The 18688-nt window shown below is 35.6% G+C and overlaps 1 protein-coding gene across 2 annotated transcripts in view; it reads right to left on the bottom strand.

Moving 5' to 3' along the window:
* Positions 1-16855, bottom strand: part of SCEL (sciellin) — a 50359-nt gene extending 33504 nt beyond the window's left edge. For both annotated transcript variants that reach the window (XM_042806180.1, XM_042806181.1), the window contains exons 1-5: positions 16740-16855; positions 9881-9954; positions 5874-5991; positions 5162-5224; positions 4778-4846 (exon numbers count right to left, since the gene is read on the bottom strand). In XM_042806180.1, coding sequence (XP_042662114.1) covers positions 4778-4846; positions 5162-5224; positions 5874-5991; positions 9881-9923 — 293 coding nt within the window. In that variant the 5' untranslated portion in view covers positions 9924-9954; positions 16740-16855. The remainder of the gene's footprint in view (positions 1-4777; positions 4847-5161; positions 5225-5873; positions 5992-9880; positions 9955-16739) is intronic.
* Positions 16856-18688: the final 1833 nt, after the last annotated feature.

The following is an 18688-nucleotide window of genomic DNA, read 5'->3' as shown; positions in this document are numbered from 1 at the left end:
TTCTACAGTTGTTGCCTGAAACCCTTCTGAATTTTCACAGAAAGCACCATGTAGCTATCGTAGCTGAAACAGTTTTAGTACTTATTTTATTTCAGCTTTCTTCCCATAGATGGAACACCTTTTAATAAGAACAAGGGGACTCTGAATAGCTCATGTATAAAGTGATGTACATCGAAAGAGGTTACAAATACTAACCTGAGAGGGTTATCTTAAATATTTGGTTAAAACAGCTGAAACACATTTTGAGCTACAACATATTTACATATAGAAATTACTTAATTATCTATTTCAATCTATAAACTGAAGCTACAACATCTATAAACTGAAGCTACAAAAAAATTAATCCTATAACTATATTATGTACAAAGCATTTTGTATCCTGCCTTCAGTCAAGTATCACAGAATACTGTTGTATTTGATAAAAAGCTTTCAGAGGATCTCTGGGACGGAAGCTGCACCAGCATGCGCTCTGTGTCTTTTTCAAATCTTGAATTTAATTGTGCAAATAACTATCTCATGTCACTGGGAGCTTGTGACGGTGACTGGCAGTTACAGTTACTCGGAAGATCACTAGAGGTCTCACTAAACTTGCTAGCATTACTGCAGATGCAAACATGAGTTTGTTCTAATTCACAACTGTCCAATGAACCAGCATTTCTTTCACGTTTTATTTCATATTTTCAAATTTCAGCACAATAAATAGTTCTGCATTTTCTCATTTTAAAGACTTAAAGGGTCCATCTGCTATCCTACTCCACTGCTGCCCAATGTAGCAGATGCATTGAAAAAAGTGAAAGAAGACAGGTAAGTATAATATTAACTGCTCTTTGTACAACTTTCCAGCTTCATCAGAAGCAGCGATCAAAGAATGTCCTCTCTTTGCACCCAGAATGCTGTCTCCAAGAGGCACCTTTGGATCAATGATCCATTTAGCTATCTAATGCTTTTGTGAATCAATTTAAGTTTCTGGCCTCCACGGTATCTTGTGGTGGTGACTCCTACAATTAATATATGTATTAAGGGAAAAATAAATGTTCTTTTTTTCCTTTATTTCTTTTTTTTTTTTTTTTGTCTTTTTTTCTTTTTTTTTCTCTCTTTTTTTTTTTTCTTTGAAATTATTACCTAAACATTTTATAGAGTATCTCCTCATTCTTACAGTGAAAGAAACAGAAAATATTCCTTCCTTACTCAATTTCCCTAAATCACTCTTTTCCAAGCTGAGGAATCTTTGTCTCTTTAGATATTCTCCATATGAAAGCTATTCCATCCCCAGGATTATCCTTTCTCACCTTCTTCTTTATTTTTTTCTGGTTCTGTTGAAGTTTCTTCACATAAGCGAAATACTGTGTACAGTGTTCAAGATGTGCAAAACAGGTTCATACCATGACCGGACAGTGGTTTCTGATTTGCTCTCAGTTAATTTTCTAATAATTTCTGCTGTTCCAAAGGATTGGATTATTAATAAAGCAGACAATGAAAGTGTCTTGTTTGCTTCAGTCCCATCTCTTCAGATCTAGCTTCTATAAATGCAGTTAGGATTTATTCTTCCTGGAAGCTATTCTGGACTTAGTGAATGTAATTTTCATCATCACTATCTGACTTTTAAATTTTCTGTCATCTTTTGTCAAATATTTAATTAGTTGCTAATAAGAGAGAAATAAAGGGATAAATAAAAATTTTCCTTGCATCCAGAAAGTCTGTATGTGATTGTCTGCACAATGCAATTGTTGTCTGAGTTGTGTTGTGTAGCAGATCTGCATGCCAGTGCACATGCACCTACTGCCATCAAGCTATGGATTTCTGGTAACAACGTAAGTGCTTGGAGCCGATGGTGCAATCACATGTAGTCATCTGCAATGTTTCTCCCAGGTCCTTCATACTGAAACTGATGTTCAAATTTTACAGATATTGAGTTAGGCTACATTAATATCAAACAATACATTATTGGAACATGGATATGGCAGTAATCAGGAAGCAAAAAGCTGTACTTAATATGGCTTTTAGGTATGTTTTCACTGTCACATTTACACATGAGATGAAGAACTCAAAATTAATCCTACCCTCAAACATTTTATTTTGGATTTTATTTTTTTTTGCAATTAGAATTTCAATGACTATTTGCCATTTTGAAAAATAGCTATTGAAGATACATTCATCCAGATAGATCCAGATTCTTTAAATCATTGTATTTTGGAATATTACAGTCATGATCAGAAGAGATGCAAAGCAGAGTTGTAGAAAGATGTTCCAATATCTAGCTTGAAAAAAGGTAACTCCTAAAGACCTTTGGCAGGATAGAAGACTACTATTTTACTATATTTTACATATCAACAACACAGCTTACAATAATACTGTAAACATGTCTGAGAGATCTCCAGTACCAAGGTGATTCTTCTCAGGTCTACTAGGAGCAGTCCTTTAGACTTTATTCTACATTCCTGGAATATGCTCTATTTTCAAATCTGTCTTTTAGTTTTGAACAGGAAAATAAATCAATGATTCTTTTTCACACAAGCAACTAAACAATACAGCTGTTCTGCAAACTGGTCTATTCTAAGTTTGGAGATTTCTGTACTTGTGCTTGCCAGGCAATTTATAAGAAAATAAGGGAATTGTACCTGATGGAGAACATCTTTCACAGAGGAAGCAGAAGTACTGAATTTGACTGCAGGCTACAAAAAGATGCTAAGAGAAAATACATCACCACACCCTTTTATGCCTTAGGTTGCAGGTTTGAGGAGATGCAGAACACGTGGTCATCCCTTACAGAAATGCCTGATGGCAATGGGTGTGTACAGATTAATCCTGAAATGGCTACACTACACAGTTTGGAGAAGAACAGTGACGAGGGAGGGAAAATAACTTGACTTCAGTTTCCTCATTGTGATCATTTCAAGGTAGAACCATCATTATTCATTCCTTTTATGGAAATATTCTGTATTAGTTAATGGAAGCATTTATTCACATCTATAATCCCTTCTTTATATTCCTGTCATCTGTTACATAATAATCGTTTATGTTAGATACTTGTGTATATGAAAACACAAAACCTGTCAGCTTACAAGCTAAAATAATTCAGAAATAATATCACCATAAAGCAAAGAGACATAGATAGAGTACAAAAGAACAATGCTGTTCAGCAACACTGTAGAAACCAGAATTGTCCTATGATATCTAAATTAGTAATCAGGGTTTCTATGCATGAAAAACAAGCCTTAAAAACTGTTTTGAAGTCAATGAGTATGTGGATAACAGTGACATAGATGATATATTCTACTTGACTTTCCAAAGAGCTTAATAGAAATTTGCTTTAAGAGCTCTTAAATAAACTGACCTCCTATGTAGAAATAGAGAAAGTCCTTTCATGCATAAATATCTAGTTAAAAAGTAGGAAACAAAAGTTTGAAAGATGACAATTTTTCAGAGTGGGAGAAGGGATCTGTATAAGACCTGTTTTTTTCCATATGTTCATGAATTATCTGGAAAAGGAGAGTGAGATGATGTTGCTTGCCAATGACACTAACTCATGATAGTCAAAACAAATGCCGACTGGCAAGGCTTTCAGAAGTTATCTGCTAAGATGTCAGATTTCTAAAATGGCAGATGACATTCACTTTTCTTAGATGCAAAGTAATGCCTGCCAAGAAAAACAATTGATCTCTGAACCAGCTATTATCACTCAGGAAAGAGGTCTTGGAATTATATAGATAATGTTATGAAAAAGAAAGCTTAATTTTCAGCAGCACTCAAAAGAGCAAATTCAATATTATGAAATATGAGGGAAGGAATAGCAAATGAACCAGAAGCCATTGTTATACTCCTCTATATATACGAGGTGTGCACCCACCTTAAATACATGTATGAAGGTTTGGACTCTTAAATCAAAAAGACTAATATGGAAATAGAAAAGATACAGAGATACACAATAGGTAAATTGAAGTTATAGAATGGTTTCCTTGTGATGAGTGACCAAATACAGCAGGATTCACTGGCCTGTAGAAGAATTGATGGAGGGGTGATGTCACACAGCCCTGTAGCCTATTCTGTTCCAGACTTTGATGGAGAAGGTAAATTTTATGTAACAATATTTTTTGTTTCGTACAACAGAAATAGGTGCCATCAAACAAAATAACGCAGTGCTAAGATCCGACCAAACAAGTACACTTTTTCCACAGTGTGCATTTAAGTGCTGGTACTCATAGCCTCAGCATGTTGTGGATACCAGATGTTATTGGGGGCTGAATTTTGAAGGTGCAATGCAGAAAGAATCTGCAAACACAAGCATGGTCATGTCTTAACTCAACAGAGGTCAATGCTGAAGATGACATTCAAATGAAGCACCTGTATGATAAGCATATGATTCTGATATTTGTACTGATCATGGTAAGAAGTGGCAGCAAGGATTTGCAAAGAACTATGGGTTTAGCCATGTTGTGCTTAGCTATTGGAGATAGGACTTTGATTTATAGTATGAAAAGCAGAAAACTGGGGAGCAGTGGTTATCATCTGTGCAGAGATACTTACATTTAGCAAGACAAGAATACACGTGAGTTGATATAGAAAGAGAAGAGCAAGATGTCAGAAGAATCTTTTATCAAATCACATTTCCATTGGTCTCATTGAACACTTGTGCAAAAATCATTCAAAGTGTTCCACTTAGACGCTTAATAAATAACAAAATTTTAAAAACCCACTTCTTTCATTCATACTTTCATTTTTAAGAGCTCTCATAGGTATGAGAATCACAAAATACAACACATACAGAAAAAAGCCCTACCTGTCTAAGGTAGTATCAGACCTGTATCGTCCAAGTACTGCTTTCTGTTCTTCCTTTTCATTTGTGCTACTGTTATAAAAAAAGTTAGAAATGCCACTTTTGTCACTGCTTTTATTAAACAACTCATCAGCAATAAAACAATATATGTCTTGAATTAAGGTATCATACAGGATTTCAGACCATCCAGATGCCAGCAAACGCAAGCTTGCATCTATTGCAATGATAGACTCAACAATTACTGACATTGGAGTCAGATTAACAGTGGAAACCTGTATAGACTAAAATTGAACATAGCAAGATCTTGCTATAAGCAGGATATAGTAAAAGGATACTCAGTTTCCTTTGGCAATATTGTTAGAAAGGTATTCAGATACTCTACTGTACCTGTGTAGGCTGTCTTGGGATTTGTATTGACTAAGCACAGCCCTTCCATAGTTTTCATCAGCACTTCAAGCAAAAGAAAGACAGTGATTAGTTAAAATATTAATATTAAATATAGAAAAATGTTTCTTGGCAAAATATTTCTGTCCTTGGTCAGATTTCACAGCTGTCTAATACCATTGTAACCACACCAGCTATAGATCTCTACATTAGATGACTTCAGACATTTGGAGTAAGGATTATCTCTTCCTACGTGCTCTTCATGGACAAAATAATGAGGGCTTGGTCTCAAGGTAGAGTTTTTACTGTAATAGAAGTCTTAGTTTGCATTAGAATAAATTTAAATTGATTCTGACTTAAGTTCCTTAAAAGAACTTGCCAAGTTTTATAATCTTCATGTTATAAAAAGAAGTCAGATCATATTCTTGCAACCAAAAGATATGAAATGTGGGATTTTTCTTGTAGAGCAGAAGCCTGACATCTCACTAAATGCTCAGTGCTCAGAGGTCCCAATGAAAAACATAGTCAGTGAAACTCCAGCAAACTAATACTTCTAAAAGGCAATCAAACCTCATCAAGATAACCAACTAATAATTATTTGATTGAATTAATTTAATTCTGGTTGATACCATTCATTAAAAAGCAGACACTGGAAGAAAATGCACGTGGCATATTGAACTAAATACAGAAGAAATGTATCTCATATCTTTCTTACCTTTCCTCTTCAGGCCTCTTCTTTATCCAGCTGTTATCTTGCAAAAGGGTCCGTCGTTTATTAATATCATGAGTAGCCTGTTGTCTGCTTTTAATTGCAATGGAGGGACTTTTATTATCTGCAAATGCAGAGAAACATGTCTTGAAAATGGACGTATGTAATAACTTTGGAAACTTAAAGTACTATTAAAAATGCTGAAATATGTAGAGGTTTAGCACAGGTAGATCGAAACTTAAGCTATCACTTCTGTTTAGTGCAGACCATTTTCTTTAAAAGTTTGTGGCTTAATCCCTTCAACCTTGAAGGGATTGCAGAAGCCCTGTTTACCAAACCAAATTCAGTTTCATTCTTAATATGAAACAGCTTCTTGTATTTTTAATGTAAACAAATATCACAGATCTGATAAAGGAATTATGAAATATACATACAACAGTAATTCCAGGAAAGTCAAACGAATGAATCATTTTTCCTGGGGTGTTGCCTGTGGTTTTTGTATTTACAGATGTGTGACAGGATGTAAATTTTGAACGAAAGGTAATCTTGAGTTGATCACATGGTCCTCCACCTACATCCAGCCCAACATGTGTGGAATTTCAGGTTTCTCAAAAGGGCTAGACTCCCTCTGAAGCTTTTTCCTCAGTGACTGAATGAACAGAATCTCTTTTCTAACCAGCTACTGATTTTTACTGAACTTTTAACAAAAGTAATACCTTTAAGATCAATATCTTTACATCAAATTTTAATAAAATTGGTGCATGATTTCAAAGGCTATTTGGAGGGACAGACATGCACACTCACACACTTGTATGAACATGGAAGCTTTATTTATTTATAAAAACAACCTAGAATATCTTTGCCCAACAAAGCTGATATTTACTATATTGAGGAGCTAGCAATTTGATGTTCACTTGATTTGTAAGCATATATGTTCTTCACTGTATTAGAAAGCTGATGTTTATCATCTCCTTTGGTTTTGCTTTATGAGGAGTTTGGCCCAGAAGCAAGAAAAAATATTAAATGTCTACAGTCCAGTATTCTCAGTTCTTTTTGTTCCCACCTAAGTTTCAGATCATCAGCCTATTTAAGGTGTCGGGGAATATTGCTATTCCATTTTATCATTGCCTTTTAAAATGGAAGACTAGAAGTGAATCCCAAAGAGAAACTCAATTTTTTAATTGCGATACTTGCCCCAAATGTTCCCAGACAAGAGAAGGTAAAAAATTAAATATGCAAAACCTTTGTCAGTCACACACAATTAATCAACAAACTGATTGTTGAAGAATACTGTTTCTCAGGTTTTCTTTTAGAGACCTTAATGATTTTCTCCGTGAATTCCTCACTCTCTGAGGAATCACGCAAAAGGAGTTCAACACCACCAGATTTCAGGAGACATCACTATCTGGTGTTCAGTAAGGACATTTGACTGTAAAGATTTTGTATAGAAAGATCACACTTCACAGAAAAATACAGGCAGTCAGTATTATATCATCTGTCAGAGCTATGTTTTGGCATTTTGCTATGATTTATAAGAAACAGTAGTTCTTGCTTTTAATATAAGAACTTCAGCTGTAGTTATAACATGAAAAATGACAAAAAGCTACAGTGAGTGAAAGACCAAATCATAATAAAGCACGAAAACATTTATTTTAAGTGACAATGGCCAAGACTGATTTTTTTTAATATATTTTTCTCATAAAAGAAAACCACTGCAGTACAAAGGTAAAATTCAGTCTAAAAACATATATCTGACTGTAATCCAAACTGTGTCTGCTCTTACACGTTGCAATTCCCTGTAGATATGTCCATACCACCAAATAAAAGATGGCCAATGAAAGAATTAAAGGATTGGACTCATCATTCCTGTTTGTCTAGTTGCAAACATTCCCTAAATCTGTGATGGACTAGTTCTTTCCAAGACTGAGCTGCTAGAGAAGTGACAAGCATTTAAGAACCATGTCTGTGAAAGCACGGATGTGTGTTGCTGTCTCTTGGCCTTGGTGCCAGGGTTTGGCTTTCTTTTTTTGAGCAGCATAGATGGAGTCCTTTGAGACCATTAAGAAATGAAAAAGCATATCAAAGATGAGATTTATAAGAATGTGGCTGACAATCATGGTAGATTAAGAACTAAAAGTCATCTATCCTCACTGCATGATTTCTGCATCAGCCTGTTTACTGCTAACTGAGCTCATTTTTCTCTTAAAAATATTTGTTAAAATTGGACTTTAAAGAGTTCAAAAAATTAATGCCAGCCTCTCCTGCATAGCTCCAGCTCTTCATTAAAATATCTAACAAACACTTCTTGAAAACTGAGAAGAGGAAGGACCTCCATCAGTTTATACAATAGCATTATCTCATTGTCACTGTCAAGAACAGAGAGTTGTAATTAGCAAACAACACCATATTAAATGCACTTGCTCTAAATATTTACTGTTTTGAATATACTGATAATAGTAGCAATGAACATAGAAAAAAAATAGTAATATTCAAAAAACAAGGTTTTGAATGAAGATAAAGAGCAAAAACTGTACCTACCCATTCTCATAAATATTTAGATATTTTTTATTTAGTGCACTCATTTGCATTTAAAAAAAAAAAAAAGTTAATTTTCAAAAGTAGGAAAAATACGAGTTCAAGTATATGCATTCCAGAGATAAAACTTCTCTACAGAAAGGATAGCTGATGGCAGTTCAAGGGGTGGAAATGATCCCAGCATTCCTTTCATACCAATAGTTTTAGCCAAAGGTGCTTTCAACTATCTGCTATACATTTTAATCTGTGCTCTACTGTCAGACATAACCTCCTCTGAATCTTGAAGAAACACTCTTCAATGACACAAACATAACATAAGCATTTCTATATATTCAAGAAATACTCAGCATATATTCAGTTTTTAAAATTAACCTTGCATGTACAATATTGGCTTTTTTCCAACAGCATTTTAGAAAAACTGTTATCACCTACCCAAAAATCACTTGGATTTCACAGAAATAATGTCTTTCTTAATTGCTTAGTGCAAGCAAGGGTTTGCGAAATCTCCTATGAAGGCAATAGCCAATGAATGTACGTTGTGTTTCCTTTTCAAGAAACATCACAAGTAATTTGCTGATGTATGAAGCCTTGGGTTTGCTGAAGAGTACTCATTTCTGGTCTAATGAATTGTCCCTCAAGTTTCAATTTAAAAACTTAAATATAGATCTGATACAACAGCTCATGTTACATGAGCGCAGGCAGATGGAGCTTATTGTCTTCTTATTTTAGCAAGAAAAAGTTTATGTCCTTAACATGGTAGAGCCAAGCTGCTCCCTGCCATGGCTGCAGTCATTTTGGTGTACCTAGGCCTGGCACGTCCCTGCTAAACCAGGTCCTCATGCACCTCAAAGCCTTTCAGCCTTTAGAAGTATTTTGTAGGTTGTAGGGAAAGGGAAAACTTCATCACGTTTCCAGTTTGCCTCTGGTCATTTCTCTGCATAGAAAGCAAAATCCAGCCCTCCTCAAGTTTTGTCCCTCCAGAGGAACAAACAACTTCATCTGACAATGATTAAATAGCTTTTCTCCCCCCTTCCCCCACTCTAATCTTCCTCCGTTTCTCCTCATTTCCCTTGAGTGATTCAAAGAGATGGTGCTGAGAGCAGTGGACGCTCTGTTTGCCCACTGCCCTCCCATCCACCGTGCTCCTGTGGGGTTTCCACAGCAACCACAGGCCTCCGCGAAGGGAACCGCCATCTTGCACCACACTGCCTGGCTCCCCGGCTCCCCCGCACTACACTGCCCGTTGTGGTGTTTTGGCCTCAGTCTCTGCCAGCAAATGCTTATGCACAACACCACTAGCTTTGCCTCTGTAGCATGTCCTGTTGTGAATCTAATAAACAGCCTGTCACCGCAGAAGAGTGGTGGCACGCCCTGTGAGGGAGCTGTGCGGTGGGCATGGTGATGCTTAGAAAGGACACGACCCCTACACCAACCTCTAATTGCCCTGAGAGCAGAAAATGAGGGATACTCAGTATTACCACTTTGATTAGGAGACTGTTTTCGTATGCTGAAAGCTGACATTTTGTTCAGCGTAGTGTCCTCCAGTGGGAATCTAAAAGAAAACACGAAAAAAGAAGAGACAGTTGGTGATGAGATTAGAAATCAGCCCCAAAGACCATTTAAGTTGGTTGCCACTTCGATCACCTCCTCACACAAGTTTAGTCTGATGGGGTGGAATGACTTAGCGTTAGCTGCAGCCCTCTTTGAACGGAAGCTCAGGCACAGCCGTGTTTTTCCCCTCCCTAGTGATGACTGTGTATTCCTGCTCTGTGTCTCTGCCTGTCCCTCTGCTTCTCCCTCCTTTTCCTCGTTGGGAGCTCCTTCCCTGAGAGCATGTGGGGTGGTGAGAGCCTTCAGAGGGCAAGACAGAGTAATGAAGAATGGGGTGAGGTGATTAGCTTAATGGGAAGATGATATCAGCCCGTGGCTCAGAGAAGCACTTGGAGCACACAAGGGCTCACCCAGCCCCGCTGACAGGTCCTGCCGCTTCAGTGGCCTGCAGCTAACGCGGGGGGCCAGGACAGAGGCGGTTCTTCTTCCCTGCAGCAGTTTTCCAGTCACTGAATTCCCTTATCTCAATTCAGGTTAAAAAATGAGCCTCCAAGACTGCTGATTTAAAAAAAAAAAAAAAAAAAAAAAAGTGATTATTTGCATGTTGAGCCACTCAGAAGATTTTATGCTATGTTTCGAAACTGTATCCTGAATATCAGCTTTCCTAGAGAAAGAATCAAGCAGAACACAATGTCATTTCAATGACAAAAAATTCTCCCTTAAGTGAAAAAAAATCAATCCTAACACTGATTTAAGAGTTTGGCAAAACTGACCCTCTGTAGCAAATGGTTTTCTTTTTGTAAAGCAGCATTTTCCAAGAAAGCAGTATTAAGCTGGAAAGCTCCCAACCAGTTCCACTGGTCAGGCTGCTAAAATTTACAGAAGCACAGGAAAACAGTTTTTGTGACAGAAGCAGTCATTAAAAATCATAAACATTCCTGGTTCTCTGAGTGACACAGTTGTCCTGGTTTTTTTGCAGGTGTAAAGTATATTGTTCACTCACCTAAGACAGAGTGCATTGAGAGACTGGAGCCTACAACTTTACTGATGGAAGGTGAGATGTTGAATTTTGGCAAAAGCTTAGCAAAAATACTGAAAGTAATACTGACAAACTTATAAAACTAGCGGATTATACAATGAATTGCACTCAGAGCATATATTTCTTTTCTATCTTTTTACTGACAGATGATTGCTAAAAAAGCTTATGATTACCAAGAAAAGAAAGCAGGAAACCAAAATCTGGAGGTAAACAAATACAGATCTTTTTAGAAATTAAAGCAATAAAAACAAAAATAATATTGGAGTCAAAAAGTCCACATGTATCTTACCCAGTTGTGAAATTCCAGATGTTTAAAAGAGTTTAAAATTCTGGCATGTTGACTAGTAGGCTCTGTCCCACACTGCTTTCTTTTAACCTTAGCTGTTTGTATCAAGCATGCATTGGCACAGTGTGTGTAGAAAACATGTGACTTCTGCATCTGGTTCCCGCCCAATAAAAGTATGCTCAGGGCTATGGTGAGCCTTATTTATTTTGCAATAGGTTATAAAGTATCTTTCAAAATTAGTGATATAAAGTTTTAAGCAGATATACACTGAATTTCCTAGAAATTGTTCATGTGGGTTATCAAACAATCAGTTTTAGACAATAACCAATCTTAATATAAATTTTACTGAACTGTCACAATATGATAGAGAGGACTCTGATTTATTTATGTTTTCAGTTTAGCAACAGCTGGACATCTGATACTGGTTTTTATTTCAGTAAGTCCCGGAATAATAGGAAGCTTGACATTTCTGTATATTTCACAAGCAATGAGTGTTGGCACTTCTTCATTTGGAGAAGCAGCAGTATTTTGTATAGAAGGAGCTTGGATTTATTTTCTAATAAAGACTTTTAAAGCCATTTCCTGAGTGAAGTGAATCATAAAACTTTGAAAATGGAGCCTTCTTTTGTGGAAATTAAACCAAATGTGGTCATTCTAAGGCTTAGAATATCTTGTTAAAAATACACATTTTGCAATTTAAATATTTTTCATTAAAAATTACAGGAAACAGATATATAGACTTCATGTTATACTATAGCCTTCGTTTCCAGGGATTCATAATGGAAACTGAAATTTCTTACAGAACTGGCAAGAAAGTATTGTACACCTTTGTTAAAAATAAACATGAAAGCCTCAGACATTTATTATGAAATATAAATTATCACCAAAGTAAAAAATCCATACATTTTGACGCTTGCCTTTAAAATCTATGGAATAACTACAAATGCATTAATGACGTTGAAACCCTGAAACACAATGGGAAAGAGGGTTTGCAACTCCCGCTTTTATACATTCATGACAAAAGAAAGTCCAGCAAGCATGTTTCTTCCATCCTTCACCATTTAATTAAAACTGTGTTTTGTTTCTTGTCCTATATTCATTTTCTAATGTTTTTAGGGCAAAACAACATTTCTATTGCACATGCGTACAGCATCCAGAATAAGCTACTACCCCGTCTCCGAGCCCAAAAGTAGTATGAATAAATGAATACAGGCACACTCCCTTTTACAGTCAGCACTGAAAATGTGCCAGGTATTCTGAAATCTTAAACCCAGGCATTTTAGTCTTAGAAAATACTACCATATTGTCCTCAAGGTTTACTTCTTGCTTCTGAACTTTCAAGTTATATATTAAAGATTAATCCATTAAAATTTAAAATGCAAATTAAAAAAAAAATCCTACTTTCATCTCTAGCACAGACAATCAAGAATCATCAGAGTAAGATTTAAATTTCAAGATCTTAGAAATGAAAAGAATCTTGCATAAAGAGGCAGAATACAACTCATCAAAGCATTTTTTTCTTGGTATTCACTATTGTGAACTATATGTGTATCTGTGTATGTGGAAAGGGGAATGGACAGAAGGTTGTGGGGATCACATTAGTTTAAAAACTTCAGCTCATAAAGATCTGGAACCATCACATTATTCACACAGGTCAGTGAACTGCTTATCTTCAGCCCATAGTTCAAGAGAGATTAAAAAAAAAAGATTTTTAACTTTGTAAATGAAATCATGAGAAAGAAAAGTTATAGGCTTCTATAATATAGTATAGAGTAGTGTAGTATAGTATAATACAGTACAGTACAGTATATTATAATATAGTAGTAAATTATGTTCAGGCATTCTTAATAAGATCTCAACCACTGAAGCAAAACAACTCAGCTGGAATGCAAAACAAAAACAAACAGGAATGCAGCTCCAGTGTAATTTGATTTTAAAAACAGCATCAGGAAACTTTAAAAGAAAATTAAAACTGCCCCAGCCAGTTCAATGAGCAGTTCCCAAAAAGTTTTAAGACATACCAATCTTGGATTCAGACTCTCCCCCATTTTTTGGTAAATCCAAATACAGTCCCAAAGAAATCCAGAAAAAACTTCAGATGTGACTTCAGGGAAAGTCAAATTGCCACTCCAAGCTGCTAGCAAGTTACTCAGAAAGCAGCACGGGTCTCCAAATCTATTTTTGTAACAAATAGCCATATCGACCGTTCTACATCTCCTTTCCACATCCTGCAGTGACTGATCAGCAGAAGACCTCAGGCCTGCCTTAAATTATCAAAGCTAGACCTTCTAGTTTTCATCTGGTCTGAACACACCCATTCTCCCAACATAGAGTCCTCTTGCCTTCCTTCTTCTGTTCTTGGCTGTAGCTTTCTATGTAATTAGGTTTCACATATATGCATTGCTGTATTTAAAAAAAATAAATAAGAATAATACAGGCACTTCCTGTACGAATCATGTTTTCCACATCAGACTGAACTAGTTACAAGCAAAAATGTCTTTGTTCTTTGGCTTCTAGCTATGACAGTGATTAAGACCTTGTTTATAAATATTCAGTTTATATGTATTTTTCTTTCAATAAACAATAGTTCTTTCCACAGTCTAGAGGTACCACGTCATCCCACTGTATAATAACTAATTCTATGTAGTAGATGTTGAGCGAGTGTCGAGAGCCTTCTTTTCTGAAAAGTCAAAACATCTGGTTTTATACTGAAGTTTTTCATATAAAGCATTGCCAAATGTGGATGCTTAAATATCAAACTTCAGACTATTATTAATGAACTGGGTGATAGATTATGTTGTAGATGAAAAATTAGTTTAAAACAAGGAATTTTCAGTATTTTCCTGTCTTCCAGCTTCTCATGCTGCATTACTAAAACAGCCTGGATTGCAGAAAAGCCACTGAGACTGGCATGTCCATATAAAATGCCAGCTGGAACAAACAAGTGTCTTACACGTGGCTGTCCATAGCCACAGCTTGCTCACTACTGTTTGCAATGCATCCTTAAAGTTCCAGCTTTTCAAAAAGGTCTAATATCTGCCATATGAAAAAGAAAATATATACTTTTTTTCTTCCTTTCTTTATCTCAAATATGAAAATTTCCACCAAAAATTCTATCTACTTGAAGGACTATTCTGCTCTGAAGTAAGGTGAACGCTCAGTACCTTGTGAGTACTCAGAGCTCAAAATTTTACAATTATTCAATTAGAAATCTAATGAAAGGTTGGGAAATGAAATTAATTTTCCACATATTTTGTGCTTTCAATATAGTCTAGGGGAAATTTAGGATAGAATAACTATTTGTGAGAGAATAAAATGAAGGCTTACTTCAGCTTTATTTTTTCCCCCTCCCACAGGAATTGTTAATGTTAATGCTATACTGCATGGTTTGTCTTTCATCTATATGAGATGAATGTGGAGAATATGACATTTTAACCAAAAGTACATTTGATCCTACTTAATCACAGTTTCAGAGCACATCACAGTATTACTCTGCCTTCAGTTAACAACTTTTATGTTAGGTCAGCAAACTTTTTTCTTTTCTCCATCATTTCTGTTGAATATAGTAAGACTTAGATGTGTGAGCAAGCAACTGATTAAAGTAATTCTGACTTGATACAGGATAAAGATCTCCAAGCCTTAGAAATAAGGCACTGGGGAGACACATCATTACAATTGGTCTTCTAGACAGGCATTCATAATTGTGTAAGGTGAAATCTTTTTGGTTTGGAAGTTAATACCAATTTTGCTATTCTCTACATCCATCATTTCTCTCCTCAAATATCAGAAGTGCTGTGACTGGGCTGTCAGATCTGGCTACTTATATTTCAACTCTAATAAGAATTTGTATTTCTAAACATGACTTCATTTCGTGATTGCAGGTAAAGGTTGTTTTTCAAATCACCGCCACAGCTAGAGCCACTCAAAGCTGTACAATCATCATTCACATTTCCAAACTTGCTATTTCAGTCAAGTATGTGAGCTCCTAAATATCCCTAAAGGCCCATTCTGTCAGGTGCAGATCTGTACGTATAACTGAAGCTGCAATTTCTTCCCTCCAAAATTGTCACCGGTATCCAAAGCTGTAGCTCAAGACTGTAGGTCAGGACATGAAGCAGAAAGAACAATGGTGTTGCTAACTCAGCACAGTACCAGGTGTGTATTCAGACCTTAACAAACAAACACTTAAGTATCATTTATATACTTCAAAATTATAAGTAACATGATTCTCTTTATTTGGCTGTTAGTTAGCCTTTTTGTCTTTTTCCTGAAAACTACACGTAAAACTATACATAAAAATAACTACATTTATTTTACAGACATTAGAAAACAACAAAAAGATGTTCCTATAGAGATTTTTTTTTCAAGAGTTACATATCAGAACAATAGCCATAAAATACATTTGTAAACTTCTGCAAGTAATATATTGTGTTTAAGTGAGTATTTTTCTATACACTTTAGACCACAGAATTGATAACAACCCTCACAGAGAATAGGAATAACATGTGTACATGTGTAAAAGAGAAAACAGGGAAGGTTAGAACAGGCAATGTAGGACTAAAGAACATGTGAATGTATAACAGAAATCATTCATCTATTTGTAGCAGAAAGAGCTCTCAGAACTGGTTTTTCAGGACGTGGGCGGAGAAGATTCTGTTTTGAAAGAAATTAAGCTTTGGAATTGTCACTAACAAAATCGGCTGCTAAGTCAGAACACAAATGTGTATGTGTTTTCAAATTGGAAATATATGATCAGTTTTAAATGGTGGGGGGTTTTAACAACAGTGTAGAAGATGGGTGATAATTTTAGATTTTTTAATTCAACTTGTTCCTTTTATTTTGATATATTTTTAATGAAGAACACTTCCTGTTTATACATGGGTTCCATTCATGGTACAGATAAGTCATGGTATCAAGGCAGAATAGGTATTTTTGTTATAGCTTTATCAAAGGTGGAAATGATTTCTGGATACTTCACAAGTAGCTTGTTCTTAAAAAAGCAAACTGTTGCTATTTTTTTTTCAAAATCATATACTTGAAGCAAATACAAGTAAATGAGATCTTAATACTCTCTAATTTTAGATAAAAATTCCAAGGAAAGAATAAAGAAACCATAAAGCAAGCCAAGGAGCAAAAAATGCATTAAAACAACCATCTAGGAAAAGTGGTCTGAACAGAGTTTGTCTTTAATAGCACTAAAATAAATTGCAATTAACAATATAGTGCGTATAATGAAGTAATTAAGATATTATGGCCAAGAGAACATTGAGAACATTTCAGAAAGGTCCAGGAAATTTGAACACCTAAGAGCTGGATTTTCATAGTCAAGTCCTCCACCCTTCTTGAAAATCAGATCTTTTGAAGTGGGATCCGTAGTTGGACACTCAGAAATCAGAGAACAACTGAAAATGTAGGACTTTTGATACATGGTATATAAAACCAGAAAAGTAAACACCCTTACCTAGGTATAGTAGAAGTTAGTGTCCTAGCGTGGCTCAGTGTGGTAAGTCAGCCTGGAGATACCTGGAAGTGAGGTACACTCAAAGCAGACAGAGAGCTGAACTGTCGTTTCCCATCCAGCTGTCTGAAGTCAAGAGACTTTTTCAGAGGCTGAGTCACTTAAGGAGGAGGTAGGAGGTGTGGAAAAGGGTGGCACCTTGCAGAAATACCAGATCAATTAAAAGTACCAGTGAATTCTTATACTTCTGTGCTTGCTGTACTTTTCAAGTGCAGTAGGGCTGGGCTGAACAAAATTAAATACTTTTACAGACTTTAAACAGAAAAACAAGAAAATTACTATTTGGAAGAAATATATTACACTCATTTGGATTTTCCACAGAAAAATACATTGTAGACCTATGGGGCTGTTTGTCAGCTAGAGGGATTCAAATACACAGGTGAACATGAAGAAACAAAGTACTTCATCAAAGGAAAATTCTGCAGAAATGTTATGTGGGGAATACACATGGAATCTGGTACACATTAGGTATTTGTGCTGTTTGAGTATGTGGGCAGAGGCAAAAGATCTGTGGGGGAAAATCTTGTTGCAAGTCTCTCTTATCTGTGCACATTTGCATTCTCCTTCAGTACAGCCAGTAACAAACAAAAAGGAGAGAAGAGAATGCCTTCACTTTTTTTTTTTTTTTTTTTTTTTTCCCCTCTTTACAATGGTTGCAATATGTTTCACAGTAGGCTAAGAACTGCCTTACAGAAAATACAGTAGCAAGGAACATAACTTATAGGATTGCTGTATATGACCCTACAATTCTGTTTAAGATACAGAGTCTGTTTTTAAAGTATCTTATAAAAGCCCACAGTTATTTTATATTTGGAGAGCTCTTGTAGTGAAACATGTAAGATGTGGTTATACAAGATTCTGAGTAGCCTTTTGTCCTACTGTCTTTTGTGAAAATTAAGAATTTCTTGCAACACACACACAAAAAAACAAGCTCTGACACAGATTAACTTAGTAAATGTCTCCTTAGCTGTATTTCTAGTCCTCACTTTTGCTGCTAGTTACCTCTTCATAGGCTCGTTACTTAGTAAGACGAAGTTATTGTCTAAACATTGGTTATATCTGATGAAATACAGCTGATTAAGCAGATCATCAGACAAGAAAATACAAAGTATAAACAACTAACTGCTATAAGTTTCAGAATTAATGAATACAAACAAGCAAATCTTCCTGATCTTTGTACCTCTCATCTTCCGGGTTTCTGAAAGTGAAAAATACTTAGAGCAGTCCTGGCATGTTCAGGTAAACCACATTATATGTTTATCTTTTTATGATCAAGAAGAAGATTTCATGAATCCATCTCTTTACAGACATACTACGATTTTACAATTTTAACACACATGCCTCTCAAATTAAATATATGTCTTTCCTCATAAGCAATGGACAATGGGAATTAGCTTAAAAAGAAATATATACATACACTTTGAGTTGAAATGGACACGTAATGTTAATATATTAACAGCACCTGAGACTGGAAATATCTTTTTGTTTTGAAGTGATTTTCTTTCACAGTCCAGGTGCTAGATTATATTAATTATTACCCAGAATAAGACAGAGGCTTATTCTAAGACAGTCCTTGCTAAGTCTTTATCGGCTGGCATGACGGAGTAGACAATCTACAGGAAAATACATACATATAAGAAATTCCAACAATGGTACTGATCTCAGCTCAAGAATAAAACAGGCCAGCCATCTTTTATTGGCTGATCTGCAACAACTAGTAAGTTAAATGCATGGTGAATTTTTGATGTTATCTATACTGATTACTTAATATTTCATATTTGGAAAAAAAAATAAAATAAAAAGTTATTTTCAGATGAAAACAAATTGGATTTACCATTAATCATTCTGTCTGATTTTCTCTATAGTAATCTCATACAGTATTGTAGCTGGTG

Source organism: Tyto alba, unplaced genomic scaffold (assembly GCF_018691265.1).
Source record: "Tyto alba isolate M040663 unplaced genomic scaffold, T.alba_DEE_v4.0 Super-Scaffold_45, whole genome shotgun sequence".
Lineage (NCBI taxonomy): Eukaryota > Metazoa > Chordata > Aves > Strigiformes > Tytonidae > Tyto > Tyto alba.
Note: the sequence above shows the minus strand (reverse complement) of the source record. Positions and strands in the feature narration are given on the sequence as shown.